Source organism: Staurois parvus, unplaced genomic scaffold, assembly GCF_062004578.1.
Source record: "Staurois parvus isolate SC_StPar_1 unplaced genomic scaffold, SC_StPar_1.0 ptg001011l, whole genome shotgun sequence".
Taxonomy (NCBI): domain Eukaryota; kingdom Metazoa; phylum Chordata; class Amphibia; order Anura; family Ranidae; genus Staurois; species Staurois parvus.
In genome coordinates, this window is record NW_028318807.1 from 593,925 (window position 1) to 615,431 (window position 21,507).

At 48.2% G+C, this 21,507-nt stretch overlaps 1 protein-coding gene across 1 annotated transcript; it reads left to right on the forward strand.

Moving 5' to 3' along the window:
• The first annotated feature begins 906 nt into the window (after nt 1–906).
• Nucleotides 907–20,958, forward strand: LOC149441228 (uncharacterized). Its single transcript, XM_089657606.1, has 2 exons — nt 907–1,111; nt 19,478–20,958. The coding sequence occupies exons 1-2, from the start codon at nt 907–909 to the stop codon at nt 20,539–20,541; spliced, it is 1,269 nt and encodes a 422-aa protein (XP_089513732.1). The 3' UTR covers nt 20,542–20,958.
• The last annotated feature ends 549 nt before the right edge of the window (nt 20,959–21,507 follow it).

The following is a 21,507-nucleotide window of genomic DNA, read 5'->3' on the forward strand; positions in this document are numbered from 1 at the left end:
AGAACCTTAACCACCCATGTCGTTCTACCCATGTCATTACAGGTGGCTGGAAAGGAAGTCAAGTTGTGGGCAATCATTGATTCTGGAGCCTGTAGTTTTTTCTTGGACATCAACGTTGCCCAGAACCGAGGTATTCCTCTTTGTCCTAAAACACAAAGGTTTAATGTACTCCTAGCAGATGGCACCACTCCTAGCTCAGGACCCGTTACCCAAGAAACCATTCCCATCCTAGCCACAACTGACTCTGTCCATCAGGAATTCATCTGCTTTGACATCCTGAGATCTCCCATGTTTCCAGCCATCCTAGGAATACCTTGGTTGCAAGCTCACAATCCACAAATCAACTGGCTCAAAAAAGAAGTCACCTTCCCATCAAATTACTGTATTCAGCACTGTGGCACTCCCACACCCACCAATTTCCCTGTGTGCCTCTCAGTTCAGCCTACATCAGATGCCAGTCAATCCGTTCCCCCTGCCTACCACCATTTCCTTGATGTATTTCATAAAAAGAAAGCTGACACTTTACCATCTCATCAATTATATGATTGCCCTATTGGGCAGCTTCCAGGGGCAGCCAACATTTGCCAACGTTTATCGGACGTTCATCAAGGGCTTCTCAACCATTATAGCCCCCATTACCCAACTCACTAGCCAGCATACACATTTTCTCTGGAGCCAAGAAGCACAGACAGCTTTTGAGCAATTAAAAAAGCAGTTCACTTCTGCTCCTGTATTACAACACCCAGAGCCAACACTTCCCTTCATCCTGGAGGTGGATGCATCAGAGGTAGCTACAGGAGCCAAGGCCCAAAAGCTCTGCTCCTTCTGGTAGCTTTTTGCTCTAAGAAATGAAGCCAAGCTGAAAGGCACTACGACATAGGCAACAGGGAACTTTTGGAGATCAAAATGGCGTTCAAAGAATGGAGGTACCTTTTGGAAGGAGCTAGTCACTCAATCATGATCTTCACAGTTCATAAGAATCTAGAATATTTAAGATCTGCCAAGCGCCTAAGACCGCAGCAAGCTAGATGGGTCCTATATTTCTCCATCTTCAATTTTCACATGACCTACCGCTCAGGATCCAAGAATGGGAAAGCAGATGCTCTATCACGTATGTTCCCAGATTCAGTTGAAACTTTGCCCCCAATACCATCCTGTCGGCCCAAAATTTTTTGTTGATTCAGCCCAGTCTGAAGCTTTTGATTGAACAGGCATCTGTGTGCCGTGCCTGAGCAGAACTCATTAAGAAGGCAGGATGGCTTTCTGTGGCACCAGGATAAGATCTTTGTACCCCAGGAGGTAAGATCCCAAGTTTTCAAGACATTCCACGACCATCAACTGGCTGAAAAACAATGGACCTGATCCAGCGATCGTTTTGGTGGCCCAACTTAAGTCAGGACTGCAGAACTTAAGTAAAATCCTGCACAGTATGTCTACGTAGCAAGGGAGACAAAGCCAAGGCATGGGGGTTTCTGAGGCCAATATCCATTCCTAATCATCCCTGGGGAATTATCACAATGGACTTTATTGTACACTTGCCGCCCTCTGAGGGGTTTGCTACCATCCTAGTAGTGATAGATCGGCTATCCAAGAAGGCCCACTTTCTGCCAATGATAGGAACTCCGTTGGCGCCTGAGACGGCACATATTTTTATTAAGGAAATCGTTAGGCTACACGAACTGCCCAGCAATATCGTGTCTGACCGAGGGGTTCAATTTACCTCCAGGTTCTGGAGAGCCTTATGTAAAACCCTGAAAGTGGAACTCTGCCTATCATCGGCCTACCACCTTCAAAGTAATGGACAAACTGAACAAACTAACCAAACGTTGGATCAATATCTACGATGTCTCTCCGCCTTTTCCCAGGATGACTGGACATCTCTACTCCCATTAGCAGAATTTGCATACAATAATTCCATCCATTCCGCTACGAATCAGTAGTAATTTTGGGCTAATTACGGATTCCACCCTTCATGCCTGCCGGATACCATACTCGAAACATTGGTACCTGCAGTTCAGGACAGAATCCGCAGGATACAGGACAACTATTGAGCTCTCCAGGAATCCGTACAAAGATTGCAATCTGACTACAAAAGATACTATGACAAGAAACGAGGGGAAATCCTTCTCTGCAGGTTGGAGACCAGGCTTGGTTATCAACAGCCAACCTAAAACTTCCTTGCCCATCGTGGAAGTTGGGACCAAGATACATTGGGCCCTTTCAGATCCAATGAGTAATCAATCCAGTGGCATATGAGCTATCTCTTCCCGAATCATATGGGATTCACCCAGTCTTCCATGTTTTTCTGCTCAAGACAGCAGTTCATGATACATTTCCGGGAAGAGTAGAACCTCCTCCGCCACCAATAACAGTTGGGGAGGATGCAGAATACGAGATAGAATCAATCCTGGACTGCAAGAAAGGCAGATTCAGTTCTTGATCAAATGGAAGGGGTAACTCCTGAAGAAGGCTCCTGGGAACCAAAGACAACATACATGCCCCAAGACTTCTCCAGGAGTTCTACTCCAAATATCCAGACAAGATGGCCCAAGTAGGCATCTGGAGGCTGCCCCCCTTGGGGGGGCACTGTCAGGGCTCTGTCCTCAGCAGAGGTGTTAGGAGACCTGACACCCCTGCCAGTACCTTGCATGGCCACAGTTCACATTGGCTCAAATTTGGCAGCAAACGGCCTTTATAAGGAAGCCCTGCACTACTCTCAGGTGCTGGTTGATCTCTGGCTCCCCGGTACCTTGTTCCTGTGCTACTGTGAACTGTGATTTCCTGTTCCTGTGCTACTGTGATCTGTGATTTCCTGTTACCGACTCGGCTTGCTCCTGGACCTGTCTTCTCTGCTTAAACCCTGACCTGACCTTGGCTTGGCTAACGGATATTCTCTCTTGCTCCTCTGTGTATGACCTCGGCTTGGCTAACAGATATTCTCTCTTGCTCCTCTGTGTATGACCTTGGTTATCCCATCTGACTACGTCTGTTCTGATCTCCACCCAGTACCGGACCTTGGCTTTGATCCGGCTATCCAGTGATCCTCTGTTCCCCGGAAGGGCTTGCATACCTCACACAGGCACCTCCTGTCTGCAGACCTCATCTCAGTGCATCAGTTGTGCTCCAGGGTGGACCACCAACAAGCACTCCTACAGGTGACCTGTGCCACTTTGCGCCTGATTCCTGCTGTCCCACTCTCAGGGGAGTCTGGAACTTAGCTGCAAGGGAAGCCCTCTCTCCATTGGCCTCTCACACCAGGTAAGTAACAACGGAGGAGAGCGGACACGTTCACTCCCTTCTTGTCCTGACCCAGAAGTGATGTTATGACAGATTTCCCGTCCATCGAGGCCGGCAAAGAATGTAATGCGGTGAGATGTGCACTACATTACATCCAATGTTGTACATGGGAGACATTGGGGGTCTTTTAGACCCTGGATGTCTCAATAAAGAGAACCTGTCATCAAAAATTATCTCATAGAGGACTTTGTCCCCTTAAGTAAAAATGTTTTTTAATTGTAAAAAATGAAAGTTACACCCAAGTATATAACTCCTCCCCCCCACCCCCACATATATGCACACCCAAACATAAGAGCACACGCTGGAGCGCCTACACGTGATAACATTGATTGTGATACACGTTACATATCGCCGGTCACACCAGAATGAGAGGATAATTCTAGGAGCAGACCTCCTCCGTACTCTATACTGATGACCTAGAAGGGGCTATAAATGTGTCCCCTATAGATAATACCGGGGACTAAAGGTTGTCACCATTTCAGCACACACAACTTAAGGTTTGACATGTTGGATATCTATTTACTCGCTGCAACCTCGGCTTTTATATTTTTACACATAAATGGGTCATTTATTGCTTTTTGTGCCCTGAAATCAGCTTAAGTGTATTTTTTAATGAAATTTGGCATTTCCTAGACTTTGTGATAATATTTTGTGATATAAAAAATTAGAACTGCCGCTATTTTATTCTCTAAAGTCTCTACTTTCAGAAAATCGATATTTTGGGGGTTTTGTGTCATCTTTAGGGCTAAAATTATTTTTTAAATGTGCAAAAAATGCAAAAACGTCTCTGGGAGTGAGAGACCAGAAAGGATAAGCTGGACACTCCCCTTTCCTGAGGAGCAGCCAATCGGTTCTCATTACACTGCAAGGTCTCTCCCCTCCCTGCTAGTCCCCGGGTGCGGTGCTGGAGACAGGCGGGGGAGGGGAGGAGGAGATAAACAGCGCAATGTTACACATATGAAATGTTTTAGTCGCTATAAAGCCCCTTTCATTTTTGAAACCCCCGGACATTCTAAAAGAGCCTCAGATTTATATACATTTTTTGTTTAAAAGGAATGTTTCCTTCCTCCTGAGCAGCAATGTAAGGGGCTCTATGCTCCATACTCCTGACCCCGGCACTCCATCATTGTGTTGGCTGCATAGTGTAATGATTGCCCATTGGCTGCCTGTGTAGTGTCATCATTGCCCTTTGTAGGCCATGTATGGTCAGGATGGTCCTTGTCTTGTCTATTTATTGTCAGTGCTGTTTGTTTAGAGGACCATATTACTAGAATTTATCTCCACAATGAGGAGAATGTTCCGGCCCCGGAAGTGGGGGAATGTTCTGCCCCTGAAGGGGGTAATCTGGGTTCCCACACTATATATGTGTGTATCATCATCTGCTGGAGATAAAAGACGTCACAGTGATTATGGAGGAAGAGGACGGACATGACTATGGAGGAAGAGGACGGACGTGACTATGGAGGAAGAGGACGGACATGACTATGGAGTAAGAGGACGGACGTGACTATGGAGTAAGAGGACGGACGTGACTATGGAGGAAGAGGACAGATGTGACTATGGAGGAAGAGGACGGACGTGACTATGGAGTAAGAGGACGGACGTGACTATGGAGTAAGAGGACGGACGTGACTGTGGAGGAAGAGGACGGACGTGACTATGGAGGAAGAGGACGGATGTGACTGTGGAGGAAGAGGACGGATGTGACTGTGGAGGAAGAGGACGGATGTGACTGTGGAGGAAGAGGACGGATGTGACTGTGGAGGAAGAGGACGGACGTGACTGTGGAGGAAGAGGACGGACGTGACTGTGGAGGAAGAGGACGGACGTGACTATGGAGGAAAAGGACCGACGTGACTATGGAGGAAGAGGACGGACGTGACTATGGAGGAAGAGGACGGATGTGACTATGGAGGAAGAGGACGGACGTGACTGTGGAGGAAGAGGACGGACGTGACTGTGGAGGAAGAGGACCGACGTGACTGTGGAGGAAGAGGACCGACGTGACTATGGAGGAAGAGGACCGACGTGACTATGGAGGAAGAGGACCGACGTGACTATGGAGGAAGAGGACCGACGTGACTGTGGAGGAAGAGGACCGACGTGACTGTGGAGGAAGAGGACGGACGTGACTATGGAGGAAGAGGACGGATGTGACTGTGGAGGAAGAGGACGGATGTGACTGTGGAGGAAGAGGACGGACGTGACTGTAGAGGAAGAGGACGGACGTGACTGTGGAGGAAAAGGGTGGACGTGACTGTGGAGGAAAAGGGCGGACGTGACTATGGAGGAAAAGGACCGACGTGACTATCGAGGAAGAGGACCGACGTGACTATGGAGGAAGAGGACCGACGTGACTATGGAGGAAGAGGACCGACGTGACTATGGAGGAAGAGGACGGACGTGACTATGGAGGAAGAGGACCGACGTGACTATGGAGGAAGAGGACCGACGTGACTATGGAGGAAGAGGACCGACGTGACTATGGAGGAAGAGGACCGACGTGACTATGGAGGAAGAGGACCGACGTGACTATGGAGGAAGAGGACCGACGTGACTATGGAGGAAGACGACGGACGTGACTATGGAGGAAGACGACGGACGTGACTATGGAGTAACAGGACGGACGTGACTATGGAGTAACAGGACGGACGTGACTATGGAGGAAGAGGACGGACGTGACTATGGAGGAAGAGGACGGACGTGACTATGGAGGAAGAGGACAGATGTGACTATGGAGGAAGAGGACGGACGTGACTATGAAGTAAGAGGACGGACGTGACTGTGGAGGAAGAGGACGGACGTGACTATGGAGGAAGAGGACCGACGTGACTATGGAGGAAGAGGACGGATGTGACTGTGGAGGAAGAGGACGGATGTGACTGTGGAGGAAGAGGACGGATGTGACTGTGGAGGAAGAGGACGGATGTGACTGTGGAGGAAGAGGACGGATGTGACTGTGGAGGAAGAGGACGGATGTGACTGTGGAGGAAGAGGACGGACGTGACTGTGGAGGAAGAGGACGGACGTGACTGTGGAGGAAGAGGATGGACGTGACTATGGAGGAAAAGGACCGACGTGACTATGGAGGAAGAGGACGGACGTGACTATGGAGGAAGAGGACGGATGTGACTATGGAGGAAGAGGACGGACGTGACTGTGGAGGAAGAGGACGGACGTGACTGTGGAGGAAGAGGACGGACGTGACTATGGAGGAAGAGGACCGACGTGACTATGGAGGAAGAGGACCGACGTGACTATGGAGGAAGAGGACCGACGTGACTATGGAGGAAGAGGACCGACGTGACTATGGAGGAAGAGGACCGACGTGACTGTGGAGGAAGAGGACGGACGTGACTATGGAGGAAGAGGACGGATGTGACTGTGGAGGAAGAGGACGGATGTGACTGTGGAGGAAGAGGACGGATGTGACTGTGGAGGAAGAGGACGGATGTGACTGTGGAGGAAGAGGATGGACGTGACTGTAGAGGAAGAGGACGGACGTGACTGTGGAGGAAAAGGGTGGACGTGACTGTGGAGGAAAAGGGCGGACGTGACTATGGAGGAAAAGGACCGACGTGACTATCGAGGAAGAGGACCGACGTGACTATGGAGGAAGAGGACCGACGTGACTATGGAGGAAGAGGACCGACGTGACTATGGAGAGGACCGACGTGACTATGGAGGAAGAGGACCGACGTGACTATGGAGGAAGAGGACCGACGTGACTATGGAGGAAGAGGACCGACGTGACTATGGAGGAAGAGGACCGACGTGACTATGGAGGAAGAGGACCGACGTGACTATGGAGGAAGACGACGGACGTGACTATGGAGGAAGACGACGGACGTGACTATGGAGTAACAGGACGGACGTGACTATGGAGTAACAGGACGGACGTGACTATGGAGGAAGAGGACGGACGTGACTATGGAGGAAGAGGACGGACGTGACTATGGAGGAAGAGGACGGACGTGACTATGGAGGAAGAGGACGGACGTGACTATGGAGGAAGAGGACGGACATGACTATGGAGGAAGAGGACAGACGTAAACGTGGAGGAAGAGGACGGATGTGACTATGGAGGAAGAGGACCGACGTGACTATGGAGGAAGAGGACGGACGTGACTATGGAGGAAGAGGACCGACGTGACTATAGAGGAAGAGGACGGACGTGACTATGGAGGAAGAGGACCGACGTGACTATGGAGGAAGAGGACCGACGTGACTATGGAGCAAGAGGACCGACGTGACTATGGAGGAAGAGGACTGACATGATGGGGGGTTACTGGGTGTAAATAAAACATAACATCTTATTACCTCCTCTGCTGCCATGTCCACCAATGTCTCCTCTCTGCTTCTTGTCTGTTCCTGACATCACTTCCTGTCTGTCCCTGACATCACTTCCTGTCTGCATTCCATAGAGACTTCCTGTGTGAGTATAGGTGAGATCAGCACCTTGTGGAGTTCAGAGGAACTGCAGCCCCGAGATCCATCCCATAATCCCCCTTCCTGTATAATATGTACCTTACAGGGATACTACGGGAGATGAAACATTACTGAATAAAGGAAGAAGAAATAAATGTAACTCTTATGTAACCAACTGTTCAACAAACATCTCTTATTACATATAGAAAAGTCTTACAAACACAGAACACAAAATACAAATGTATAGCTAATGAGAGCGATCCCGCCAAACCTGATCCTTCTGGGGGGGACAATGCAAAAATATATATCAATCCACTCATAATGACATCATCTTCTGGGAGTGTCTGCACATCCATCCATTTCATACACATTTCATTGTCTCAGCAGATCTCCTGCAGCCTATTAGCACCCATTTCCATCTCTATGTCTCAGCAGATCTCCTGCAGCCTATTAGCTCCCATTTCCCTCTCTATGTCTCAGCGGATCTCCTGCAGCCTATTAGTGCCCATTTCCCTCTCTATGTCTCAGCAGATCTCCTGCAGCCTATTAGCTCCCATTTCCCTATGTCTCAGCAGATCTCCTGCAGCCTATTAGCTCCCATTTCCCTATGTCTCAGCAGATCTCCTGCAGCCTATTAGCGCCCATTTCCCTCTCTATGTCTCAGCAGATCTCCCGCAGCCTATTAGCTCCCATTTCCCTCTCTATGTCTCAGCGGATCTCCTGCAGCCTATTAGCTCCAATTTCCCTTTCTATGTCTCAGCGGATCTCCTGCAGCCTGACTGCTCGGGGGACACATTTTGGCTCCTCTGATTTTGCAGTAAATGTGATTCCTTTAGTCCCGTTGATTTTCGTATTTCCATGTAATAAAAGGTGTCACATGATGTCGGGTTCCCCTTTCTCTCCTCCCTGAGTGTGTATTTAGAGGCGGAGCTCCTGCTGGAACGGCGGTCGGAGGCGGAGTCTAGGAGGGAGACTGACAGAACCCGCAGCAGACTTGCAGGAGTGAGCGAGGAGGATCCGGTTCCTTTACCATCGGAGATGAGGAGAGTGTGAAGGATGTTTCTGACTCTGGGAGCTGAAAAGCTGGGAGTCCTATTGGTGTGGTGAGGGGGAAGCACTACTAGGGGGCGCCCTCACCATCCCGTGTACAAGAGGTGGAAGAAGGCGTGGCTACACTACAGCTGACACAATATGGAGGGCGGAGCACTTTCACACCTTATCAACTTTTCACTGATTGGTGGATTTTTGGAGTAAAATAGGTGGATTGAAGTAGCTGCAAAGTGGAAGCGGTGGACTTGCAGAGAACACTATACTGAGCACACAATATTGTCCGTCTCCATGGATTTGCACAGGATTTGAGATGATTTCCTATAGCAGCAAATCTGATGAGATGAATGAAGTGGGTGTAAAGTGGAAGCAGTGGATCTGCAGGGAGCAGCATCTTGAGCACAAAGCACTTTATGTTGTGGATGATTTGCACACGGTTCAGTTTCCTTCATTTATTGATAAACCCCATAAGACCAATGAAGTGGGTGTAAAGTGGAAGCAGTGGATGTGCAGAGAATAGGATTTGGAGCCCCGAGCTCTTTATCTCTGAATGTCTCCACATATTTGTAGTGTATTTGTGATGATTTCTGTGCACACACAATAGGACAGCGCTGTGACACATAATGCTCTTCTAGATGACAGGGAATCCTTCCCTTTGTTACAGCAGCAGTCCGCTAGAAGGTTTTTGTAGGTTTGGAGTTGTTACACATAGCGCGGGTTTTATCCATTTATAGTGATGACATCATTGCCCAAATCTGGGGGTCACCAGCCATTTCCACCCTTTACTCCCAGCTGGGGGGCTTTGTATCCATATACCAGATGTTCTACAGGACTAAATCTGCAATCAATGTTACTGCAAAATCAAAGGGGCCAAAACCCCTCCCCCGAGCAGTCATATATTTCTGTCCCCCTTGGTGGGAGTGGAGGTGACCCCTCTATAAGGATCTACAGTCCATACACACCCAGCACAAGGCCGGGGTCACACTACCAGACGCTTCTCGGGGCTGCAGTTCCTCTGAGCTCCACAAGGTGGGGATCTCACTTCTACCCACACAGGAAGTCTCTATGGAAGACAGGAAGTGATGTCAGGTTCAGACAGGAAGTGATGTCAGGTACAGACAGGAAGTAGAGAGGAGAAGGTGAAAATGGCAGCAGAGGAGGTAATAAGATGTTATTATTATTATTATACAGGATTTATGGCACCAACAGTTTGCTCAGCACTTTACAATATAACGGGAGACAATACAGATCAATACAAGAGGGATTTGAGGGCCCTGATCCTTGGAACTTACAATCTAGGAGGGAATAAGATGTTACTTTCTATTTACACTCAGTAACCCACCGTCATGTCCATCCTCTTCCTCCACAGTCATGTCCATCCTCTTCCTCCACAGTCACGTCCGTCCTCTTCCTCCACAGTCACGTCCGTCCTCTTCCTCCATAGTCACGTCCGTCCTCTTCCTCCATAGTCACGTCCGTCCTCTTCCTCCATAGTCACGTCCGTCCTCTTCCTCCATAGTCACGTCCGTCCTCTTCCTCCATAGTCACGTCCGTCCTCTTCCTCCATAGTCACGTCAGTCCTCTTCCTCCATAGTCACGTCCGTCCCCTTCCTCCCTATTCACGTCCATCCCCTTCCTCCATAGTCACGTCCGTCCCCTTCCTCCATAGTCACGTCCGTCCTCTTCCTCCGTAGTCACGTCCGTCCCCTTCCTCCATAGTCACGTCCGTCCTCTTCCTCCATAGTTATGTCCTTCCTCTTCCTCCATAGTCACGTCCGTCCTCTTCCTCCGTAGTCACGTCCGTCCCCTTCCTCCATAGTCACGTCCGTCCTCTTCCTCCATAGTTATGTCCTTCCTCTTCCTCCATAGTCACGTCCGTCCTCTTCCTCCATAGTCACGTCTGTCCTCTTCCTCCATAGTCACGTCCGTCCTCTTCCTCCATAGTCACGTCCGTCCTCTTCCTCCATAGTCATGTCCGTCCTCTTCCTCCATAGTCACTGTGACATCTTTTATCTCCAGCAGATGATGATACACACATATATAGTGTGGGAACCCAGATGAACCCCTTCAGGGGCAGAACATTCCCCCACTTCCGGGGCCGGAACATTCTCCTCATTGTGGAGATAAATTCTAGTAATATGGTCCTCTAAACAAACAGCACTGACAATAAATAGACAAGACAAGGACCATCCTGACCATACATGGCCTACAAAGGACAATGATGACACTACACAGGCAGCCAATGGGCAATCATTACACTATGCAGCCAACACAATGATGGAGTGCCGGGGTCAGGAGTATGGAGCATAGAGCCCCTTACATTGCTGCTCAGGAGGAAGAATACATTCCCCAGCCGGCCATGAAGAACATGTTCCATCATTGGTGTCAGAGGGAGGGAAATACTGAGGGGTCTGAGGGAAGTAGAGGAGCTGAGGGGTCTCTCAGGGGGCACTACAGATAAGGAACTTTGGGGCACCTGAAGGGTAGTGGAGCTCGGGGCCTTAAGGAGGAAGAGTAGTTGAAGGACTCTGGGAACTTGGTAGGCACTTTTCTTAGAGGACGTCTGTTTCTGCAGCATTGCCTAAAAGGTAGTCAGGGGTCAGTGCTGAACACCTTCAGGAGACACTCCAATACCTCCCATGACACAGGCTCTGGCAGTGCCCGGTGCTGGAATTCAGAGCCCCAGGAACCCACCACCATTCTGTACAATGTCCTGGATACCAGAAAATACTTGCCAACCAAGAGAACCCCCTACTGTCCTCCTACCCACACTGGGCTGTCATTGGAGGGAAGAGAACAGACTCCTCCCCCCCAGCTCTCTACTCCACCAGCAGCATCCTCCTGCTATCCAATCCAATCTCTTCTCTTACTGAAGAGAGTGACAGTGACATCACTCCTGTCAGTCAGCAGGCTGCCACAGATTGGAGCCTTGCAGCCGGAGTTCTGCCAATTGTCCTGATTAACAGGGAACTCCGGCCAAAAGTCATCAAGTTCCTCTTCCTGGACATCATGATGAGCCGACATTGACCTCACAGCACTGCCTCAGAGCAAACAAGTCATAGGAAGGATCATATTTATCATTCCTTGTCTGCAGATCTAAAACTCATCAAAACCAGTTCAGAGACCAAACAAACCCAACAGAGAAAAGGGGATTTCTGATCTGGATGGACAAGAGGGTCCCGGGACCTCAAATATGCATCAAACACTAAACAGTCCAAACTAAATGTGTTCCCAGGAGGACAGAAGTCCTGAACTGGTTCCCACCCGGCCTATTGTACAATGATGGCGGACAGGACCTCTCTCCTTCTGGAAGGACGTTGTATGATGTCCTCCCACTCTTGCTGTGCAGGTGGAGGGGGACGCAGCATGGTGATTGGTGGGGAGCTCAACACATCCCTGATCAGGGAAAAGATCCAATGATGTTGTCTGTTTACCATGTGATCAGCTGTATCCAATCACAGCTGATCACATGTTAACAAAGCCGGTTATTGGGATTTCCTGTCCTCAGCGCTGTCATTGTCTGAGGAAAGGAAACCGATAACCGGCTTTCCTGTGACGGGACATTTACTGTGATTATTAGTGCCCACCAGTGCAGCCCCATCAGTGCAGCACATCAGTGCCCATCAGTGCAGCATATCAGTGCCCATTAGTGCATCCCCATCAGTGCAGCATATCAGTGCCCATCAGTGCAGCATATCAGTGCCCACCAGTGCAGCCCCATCAGTGCCCATCAGTGCAGCATATCAGTGCCCATCAGTGCAGCATATCAGTGCCTACCAATGCAGCCCCATCAGTGCAGCCCCATTAGCGCAGCATATCAGTGCCCATCAGCGCAGCATATCAGTGTCCATCAGTGCCTGTTCATAAGTGCAGATTTTTCAGTGCCCATCAGTGAAGGAGAAAAATAGCTTTTTTGCTAAATTTTATAACAAAGAAAATTTTTTTTTCCCTCAAACTTTTTAGTCTTTATTCGTTTGTTTAGCAATAAATGACCCCCCCCCAGTGGTGAATAAATACTGTACCACCAAAAGAAAGCTCTATCTGTCTAAAAAATGATACAAATGTCATTTGGGTTCAGTGTTGCATGACCACGCAAGGCTGCGGGAGGAAACGGAGGTGACACCGGGTTAGGACAGGAAGGGGAAGTGGGCTCGGAGATATGGAGACACACAGTATAAATAAGACCATCTACCACCAGCAGCCAATCCTCTTACAGCCCCCTAGAGGAGGGGAAATGCGTCAGTGACAGCTGCGGTGATGTAATTCCCGAATGGTGAGACTCATGTGGATGGGCCACTTTCGGTCGGACATTTTGCTTGTATATTATATACAAATGTGAGGTATATGGTTTGCTGTAAAGGAAGTTTGTAATAAATGGAATGACACCATGTGGGTGATTGTTGTTATCTCCTCCCTGCATACATCATGAGATGAACCATCAGTTGTATGATATATTGGGGGGGAATTGTACACAATCATCCAGGAGGACTACAAGCTCCAGACTAACCAGGACCATGAGAAAGCACATAGGACTCCTATTCCAGTGTAAGAGTCCACATCCTGTGGTGGGGGGGAGCACTGGAGGGGGAGTACTGGAGAGGAGCACTGGAGGGGGGCACTGGAGGGTGCACACTGAAGGGAAGCACTGGAAGGGTAGCACTGAGGGGGAGCACGGGAGGGGAGCGCTGGAGGGGAGCACGAAATCTGCACTTTGATGAAAGGAGAAGCACAAGGCACTTTATTCCGCACGGTCGGTTGGCGCAGTGTGATTGGAGAGGCACAAGGCACTTTATTCCGCACGGTCGGTTGGCGCAGTGTGATTGGAGAGGCACAAGGCACTTTATTCCGCACGGTTGGTTGGCGCAGTGTGATTGGAGAGGCACAAGGCACTTTATTCCGCACGGTTGGTTGGCGCAGTGTGATTGGAGGAGCACAAGGCACTTTATTCCGCACGGTTGGTTGGCGCAGTGTGATTGGAGAGGCACAAGCACATCAACTGATATAAAGAACTATTGATATTGATGATTTTATTTTCTATTCAGTATTTATGAGGGATTTATATTGAATTTGGATGGATTTTCATGCAGTTGGACACGTTGGGAATGGGACACAATTTTTGCCCAGACTAGGCAGCACCTAGAATAGTACTGTATATGACCGCACAATTGTCATCCAAACTGCGACAGCACTGACATCTGAAAAGTGTTCTGGTCAGGAAGGGGGTGGAAGTGTCCGGTATTGAGGTGGTTAGATGTCCAGCAACCCTCCTATTCCCCCCTCACATCCACATCCTATTATTGTGTGACCAATACATCCAAATATACTCACTGGCCACCCTATCAGGTATCAAGGATTTAAGTGACTTTGAATGTGGCATACTTGTATTTCAAAAACTGCTGATCTCCTGGCATTTTCACCCACAACCATCTCTAGGGTTTCCAGAGAATGGTCCGAAAAAGAGAAAATATCCAGTGAGCGGCAGTTGTGTGGAGGAAAATGCCTTGTTGATGTCAGAGGAGAATGGGCAGATTGGTTGCTGTGCCATTCAGATCGTGGGGTCAGAATTTGGCATAAACAACATGAAAGCATGGATCCATCCTGCCTTGTATTCACGGTTCAGGCTGGTGGTGTCATGGTGGGGGGGAGATTTTCTTGGCACTAGCAAGGTGGACCTAATAAAGTGACCGGTGAGTGTAATTCTTACTTTCATTTCCCAAAGTTATCCATCTACAAGGAGACCTGTATAGATCACATGATGGCACCAATGAGGATGGAGGAGGACCGGAGTCAGATGACTGAGAAGATACTAAACCTCACCCTGGAGATCATCTACCTGCTGACCGGAGAGGTGAGGAGGATTCTGGGAGGTCACATGACATCACTCTTATCTCTATTAATAAATCACAGACCTGACCGGAGAGGGGAGGAGGATTCTTGGAGGTCACATGACATCACTCTCATCTCTATTAATAAAACACAGACCTGACCGGAGAGGTGAGGAGGATTCTGGGAGGTCACATGACATCACTCTCATCTCTATTAATAAAACACGAACCTGACCGGAGAGGTGAGGAGGATTCTGGGAGGTCACATGACATCACTCTCATCTCTATTAATAAAACACAGACCTGACCGGAGAGGTGAGGAGGATTCTGGGAGGTCACATGACATCTGTGACACAGGGTAAGTGGGACAGAACACACAAGGCAGATGGGAAACACTTAAAGCTTTTTTAAAACAGAAAACAGTTACTCATTGGGGAGTAGTGGAGAGAGAGAGCCCAAAATACTTTGTAATTCAGCCCCGATGGGCAAAGTTAGTCTCTACAGCAGTTTGTAATCCAACAGGGAGGTAAGAAGCAGTTCATAAACAGGTCAGATAACACAGGAGAAGCATACACTCATGCAGAGCTGGTCCCAGATAGAGCTGGCAGTGTCTCAGGCAGAGCTGGTGTGGTAAGCTCAGGCAGAGCTGATGTGGCTTCTGGGGTCCCCTTTCCTCCAATGGGGCTCAGGCAGAGCCTGGGCCACTAGAGTCCAGCTGCAGCTGGACCCCTCAGTGGCTGCACAGCAGAATGGCTCAACAGGAGAGACGAGCACTGACCTCTTAAACCCCCTGAACAGGACGAGAGGTGGAGGGGGATCATTAGCAGGATGACAATGGAGGGACTGCCTTAATTGAGTTTAGGGACATTTTGGATGACACTGGAGAGAATAGACTGGAACAGAAATACAGTAATTGAATTTGTAGCTGTAAACGGGAGGACAGTGGGGAGGATATTATATTTAGGCAAAGGACTGGTTGGACAGGATGGACAAGGAAACACTATAATTGAATTTGCAGCTGTAAACAGGATAACAGTGGGGAGAATACTTTAATACAAAAGTAAGGCACTAATTATGGATGTAGGACATCTGGGCACAGGACAGGATGGACAAGGAAACACAATAATTGGATTTGTAGCTGTAAACAGGATAACAGTGGGGAGGATACACTAATTGAATTTTGAACCTTTTGTGGAGGGGGTGTGTTAATTACAGCTAAGGGCCTTTGGCACAGGAGTAGAATACTAATTGGAGGATGTTCTTCCTATGGCCAAGAGGGATTAAAGGAACAAGGAATTAATAACTGGGCTGGCAGAGAACTTGTGACACTAAAGATCATTAATCAGAAATTGATAATTGGCCGAGCCCCTATACTGTGACACTCCTCCCCCTTACATTTTACAAGTGCTGATAAGGAGACCTCAACAGGTCTCCTTGGAGGCACTTGTGGGGTGTTCTCACTTCTCCATCATCTTCTTCCGCGCTCTGGTCCTCCACTGCTGCTGCTGCCACCAGTCAGTGTGACGGAAGCGTAGGCAGGACAGAACACACAAAGAAGATGGAGAGCACACAAAGCTTCACTGAACCATGAAAGACACTCAACCAGGACAATCCATGGCACCCCGCAACATGCGGCCTGTAGGAACACCCACAGTGAGTGGGCTCACAGGGACTCAACGGTACTCTGGCTGTGGAGGCTGCCCTCAACACAGCTCCCACACAGCATACTAGGGGTAACACCAGGCTCACAGGGATTAAACGGGACTCTGGCTGTGGAGGCTGCCCTCAACACTCTGGGAGTCTAACATGATATTCCTATTGGTTCCTCAATACAGAGATTTCCTCTTCTGAAGTCAGGTGATCATATGACCATCACAGTGCCTCCATGTGACTCCCTAAACCCTGAGAGACACAACATGCAGAAGATTCTAGAAGTCACCAAGAAGATGATGGAGCTGCTGACAGGAGAGGTGAGCGGTGCCGGGAATTCTGGGACATTCTCCAGTAACAGACAAGGGATGTGTCTGGATGGTGACTGTATCATTGTGTGTGTCAGGTTCCTATAAGGTGTCAGGGTGTCACTGTCTATTTCTCCATGGAGGAGTGGGAGTATTTAGAAGGACACAAGGATCTCTACAAGGACGTCATGATGGACAATCAGCCGCCCCTCACATCACCGGGTAAGAGGAGACTTTATTGTAAAGGAGAGAGCAGTACGGAGGATCCACCTAGATCCCCCATCATCTGATAAACACATAGAAACAATGGATTCAGTCAGTGTGTGTGTTTCCTACAGATGGATCCAGTCATGGGAACCCACCAGAGAGATGTCCCCGTCCTCTGTATTCCCGGGATTCCACACAGGAAGGTCACACCATCCCTCACCATCATCAGGTAGATGAGGAACAATCACTGATAGTATCATTAGGATCTGTACATTATCTGCATTGTTATCATTGATGTCATTTTTATTATATATTCAGAGTGGAAACCTGAGAGATCCTAAAGTTGAGGTTAAAGAAGAGATAAAAGAGGAGGAGGATGAGGATGGGGGGATGGAGGAGTCAGAGCTTCTAAAGGAACACAAAGATCTGTACCAGGACACCATGGTGGAGTCATCCAGCTACAGGAACCCACCAGAGAGATGTCCCCGTCCTCTGTATTCCCGGGATTCCACACAGGAAGGTCACACCATCCCTCACCATCATCAGGTAGATGATGACAATTATTGGTAGTTGTGATTTATACACAGCATGTTTGTTACAATGAATGTTTTATTATATCTTTCAGAGTGGAATCCTCAGGGATGAGAATATTGATGTTAAAGAAGAGTATAAAGAGGAGGATGAGGAGTATGGAGTGATGGAGGAGTTTTCAGAAGGACACAAGGATATGATGGAGCCACCTAATACCAGGAACCCCCCAGAGAGATGTCCCCGTCCTCTGTATTCCTGGGATTCCACACAGGAAGGTCACACCATCCCTCACTATTACAAGGTTGGTGGGATGGAGCATCTAGAACATTGACTTGTGGAGACAATATGTGGATGTTTATGTGACCTTACATTTTACAGATGATATTCTCTCTCATTTCCTTGATTTAGAGTGGAGATCCAATCGATATAGAATTTGAGGTGAAAGCAGAAGAAGAAGAGGCGTATGTGAGGGATGATCAGCAGTCTATGGAGGAGGATGGAATAACGGGGACATTTATAGAGGAGGACACTCCTACAGAGATCAGCACAGGTGGGTCATGAACACTAAATCCATTCCTCCACCCATACTGCTCACTGATTGGTCCAGAGTAGGGCGGGGACTGGGTGATATCAGCCTGTAATCCCCTGGTCACTTTCCTGAGCTGTGTTCCCCGTCCTGTATTCCTGGATTTCTCTCGGATAATCTTCCTTCTCTGTGCTGCAGACACAATTTATGTATCTAGACTGGATTTATGGAGATTTGAGGGTTCAGCTGGCAGCAAAATGTGGATTTTTATCATAGACATTACTAGACCTAAGCACCTGGGGTGTGTGATTTGGGTCTCCTTCCCCATGCCCGGGTCTAGTAAGATCTCTGACAGAACATTTCTCCCAGGGTTCCTTGCTCTGTTGTCTGCTGGCTGTGCCGGGTGGAGGGATATGTCTGTATAGTCTCAGACCCAAGTCACTGAGTGCAGTCTCAGGAGATGGGAGGCAGCGGTGTGGGATCTCTGCAACTTGTCTACAATAAACATTTAAGCTTCCACTAATTACCAATAATTTGAGTCCTGAAATTTACACTGTATAATTTATGGTATATTGCATGTTACACACACCTGACCCCTGCACTATATACTCTATGTTGTACATTACATACTCCTGACCCCTGCAGTATATACTCTATGTTGTACATTCCATACTCCTGACCCCTGCACTATATACTCTATGTTGTACAATACATACTCCTGACCCCTGCATTATATACTCTATGTTGTACATTACATACTCCTGACCCCTGCACTATATACTCTATGTTGTACATTACATACTCCTGACCCCTGCAGTATATACTCTATGTTGTACATTCCATACTCCTGACCCCTGCACTATATACTCTATGTTGTACAATACATACTCCTGACCCCTGCATTATATACTCTATGTTGTACATTACATACTCCTGACCCCTGCACTATATACTCTATGTTGTACATTACATACTCCTGACCCCTGCACTATATTCTCTATGTTGTACATTACATACTCCTGACTTCTGCTCTCCCCCTCCCCCCACTGCTATATATACACATAATATGGATTCTCTTTTGTTTCACCCATTTCCTACCAGCTGGACATTTTATATCGGATGATGTGATTGGAGCACAGACTTTTACATGGTGATAATAATGTGATAACATCCTTCAACTTTGGACCCTTAAACAGAAAGTGATAATGAGGGAGGAGTCAATACCCCAATGATGGTGGTCTTCAGGATCAGTCCAGTCTTCATCTTGGTTGTTCTCCCCCCATCCTCACTCTCTGACCTCTGGTGGGGCTCAGCCCTGCTGTTCTTCATGACTAAATCATGGACTAAATAAGGAAGTGCAGTACTTCTTGTGTTGGGAAGATGGCGATGAGTGATAGAGGGGGTGGGGACCCTCGTCCTATAATCCCCTCATCACTGTCCCTCCTATAAAAGACAGTTCTGGTTGTTTCCTCACTCTCTGACTAAGGTCCATGAATAAAGAAATGACCTGGTAGGAGATCAGAGGAGCCATTTCCTGGTTCCCTTGAGGGTGGAATTGAAAGCTCCTTAGAGCCCAAGCTGCCTGATGTGGGCGGAGTCCTGGTTTGGGGGAACCAATCAGCTCCTGTCTAGTAATCCTCTTTGTCTTTGTGTTTTAGTCCATGGCCGGGAGATGAGGAAAACCTCCAAAGATTGTCTCACTTTGTCTCCAGACTGGAAAGTAGAAGATGAGGACATCACACAGTATAGTCCAGGAGAAAACCCGGCTCCCTCCAATGTCCATCCGACACCACTCAGTGTAGATGGACCATCGGATTCCTCGTATCCTGAGGAACCTCAGACTCTGCTGGACCGGGCCGGCCTTCCAACAGGGAAGAGGTTCTCCTGTACTGAGTGCGGGAAGGATTTCTGTTCTAAATACCATCTTAATGTGCATAAAAGATCTCACACAGGGGAGAAGCCATATTCCTGTCCAGTGTGCGGGAAATGTTTTTCAGTGAAGTTTCATCTGCACAGACATCAGAGATCACACACGGGGGAGAAGCCATATTCCTGTCTTGAATGCGGGAAATGTTTTTCACATAAGTTCCATCTTTGCAGACATCAGAGATCTCACACGGGGGAGAAGCCATATTCCTGTCCTGAGTGTGGGAAATGTTTTTCAGAGAAATCCAGTTTTCACACACATCAGAGATCTCACAAGAAGCCATATTCCTGTCCTGAGTGCGGGAAATGTTTTTCGGTGAAGTTTCGTCTGCACAGACATCAGAGATCTCACACAGGGGAGAAGCCATTTTCCTGTCCTGAGTGCGGGAAAAGTTTTTCAAAGAAGTTCGATCTTTCCACACATCAGAAATCTCACATGGAGAAGCCATATTCCTGTCCTGAGTGTGGGAAATGTTTTTCAGAGAAGTCCAGTTATCACAAACATCAGAGATCTCACAAGAAACCATATTCCTGTCCTGAGTGCGGGAAATGTTTTTCAGTGAAGTTCCGTCTGCGCAGACATCAGAGATCTCACACAGGGGAGAAGCCATATTCCTGTCCTGAGTGCGGGAAATGTTTTTCAATGAAGTCCCATCTTTCCACACATCTGAAATCTCACTCGGGGGAGAAGCCATATTCCTGTCCTGAGTGCGCAAAATGTTTTTCACGGAAGTTCAATCTTGTCAAACATCAGAGATCTCACATGGGAGAGAAGCCACTTTCCTGTCCTGAGTGAGTGAAATGTTCCTCACTGAAGTCCTTTCTTCCTGTACATCAGGGGTCCCACACAACCCTGGAGGTGTATTAGTGCCTTGAGTGCGGGAAATGTCTTCTAGATGAATGTTGCTGGACATCCCAGCTCTCATGTGGGGAAGAAGCACACCCTGATATACACCTCAGATATACTCCATGGCTGATCTTCATCATGGAAGAAACAGTTCATAAGGAGATCAGAGGTCCCCAAAGACATGGATGAAGTGTGGGACCGGGTCGGCTATTGATAGCAGGAGAATAATAAAAATGGAGTCCTGACCTAGAGCACTGGGCTGACTTCTCATTGGGGTGCTGCCTATATGCTAGAGATGTTCTTTACCTAAATGGAAGGGGGTCTGCTGTGCTGGGGGAGGGGTTTATGGGAAGGTTGGAGGAATATATAAACTAGGATGGAGGGGGGAGGGAGAATTTGATTATAACATGTAGACAGATCAGACGGGTCAGTACTTATTGGGGGGTGGAATGGGGAAAGATGGGGGAAGGGCTATGGCAGATGATAAGAAGGTTCCCATGTTACAAACAACCAGTGGAATTGGTACCATTTGTATGAAAATAAAAAATACACAAAATCTATGTGAAAAAGGTGTCAGTGAATGAACAAGGTGTCGGTGAAGGGCAAGGTGTCAGTGAATGAACAAGGTGTCGGTGAATGGACAAGGTGTCAGTGAATGAAAGTGTTTGTTCCCCAATGCCAGAAGTGTGTCCAGCACAATAGGTAAGTTGTAAGGTTTGGTGCATGAAGAGAACTAGGATTGAATTGGTATTGCTGAATCTTGGCTTCATTCCTCACATGACTGGGCCATTCATATTCCTGGCTAGGTTCTCTTTTGGAGAGACGGGGGAAATAGGAAAGGTGGTTTGATGAGGCTGAAGTATTATGGGTGGAATTGCACATGGGGGGGCGGTACTACAAAGGTCATCATTGAAG

Excerpts from the sequence above, each read along its gene's own strand:
- LOC149441228 (XM_089657606.1), top strand. The coding sequence starts at position 907 with ATGGCGTTCAAAGAATGGAGGTACCTTTTGGAAGGAGCTAGTCACTCA. Across the intron at positions 1,112-19,477 it reads GAAAGCAGATGCTCTATCAC|TCCATGGCCGGGAGATGAGG; the intron begins GTATGTTCCCAG and ends TTTGTGTTTTAG.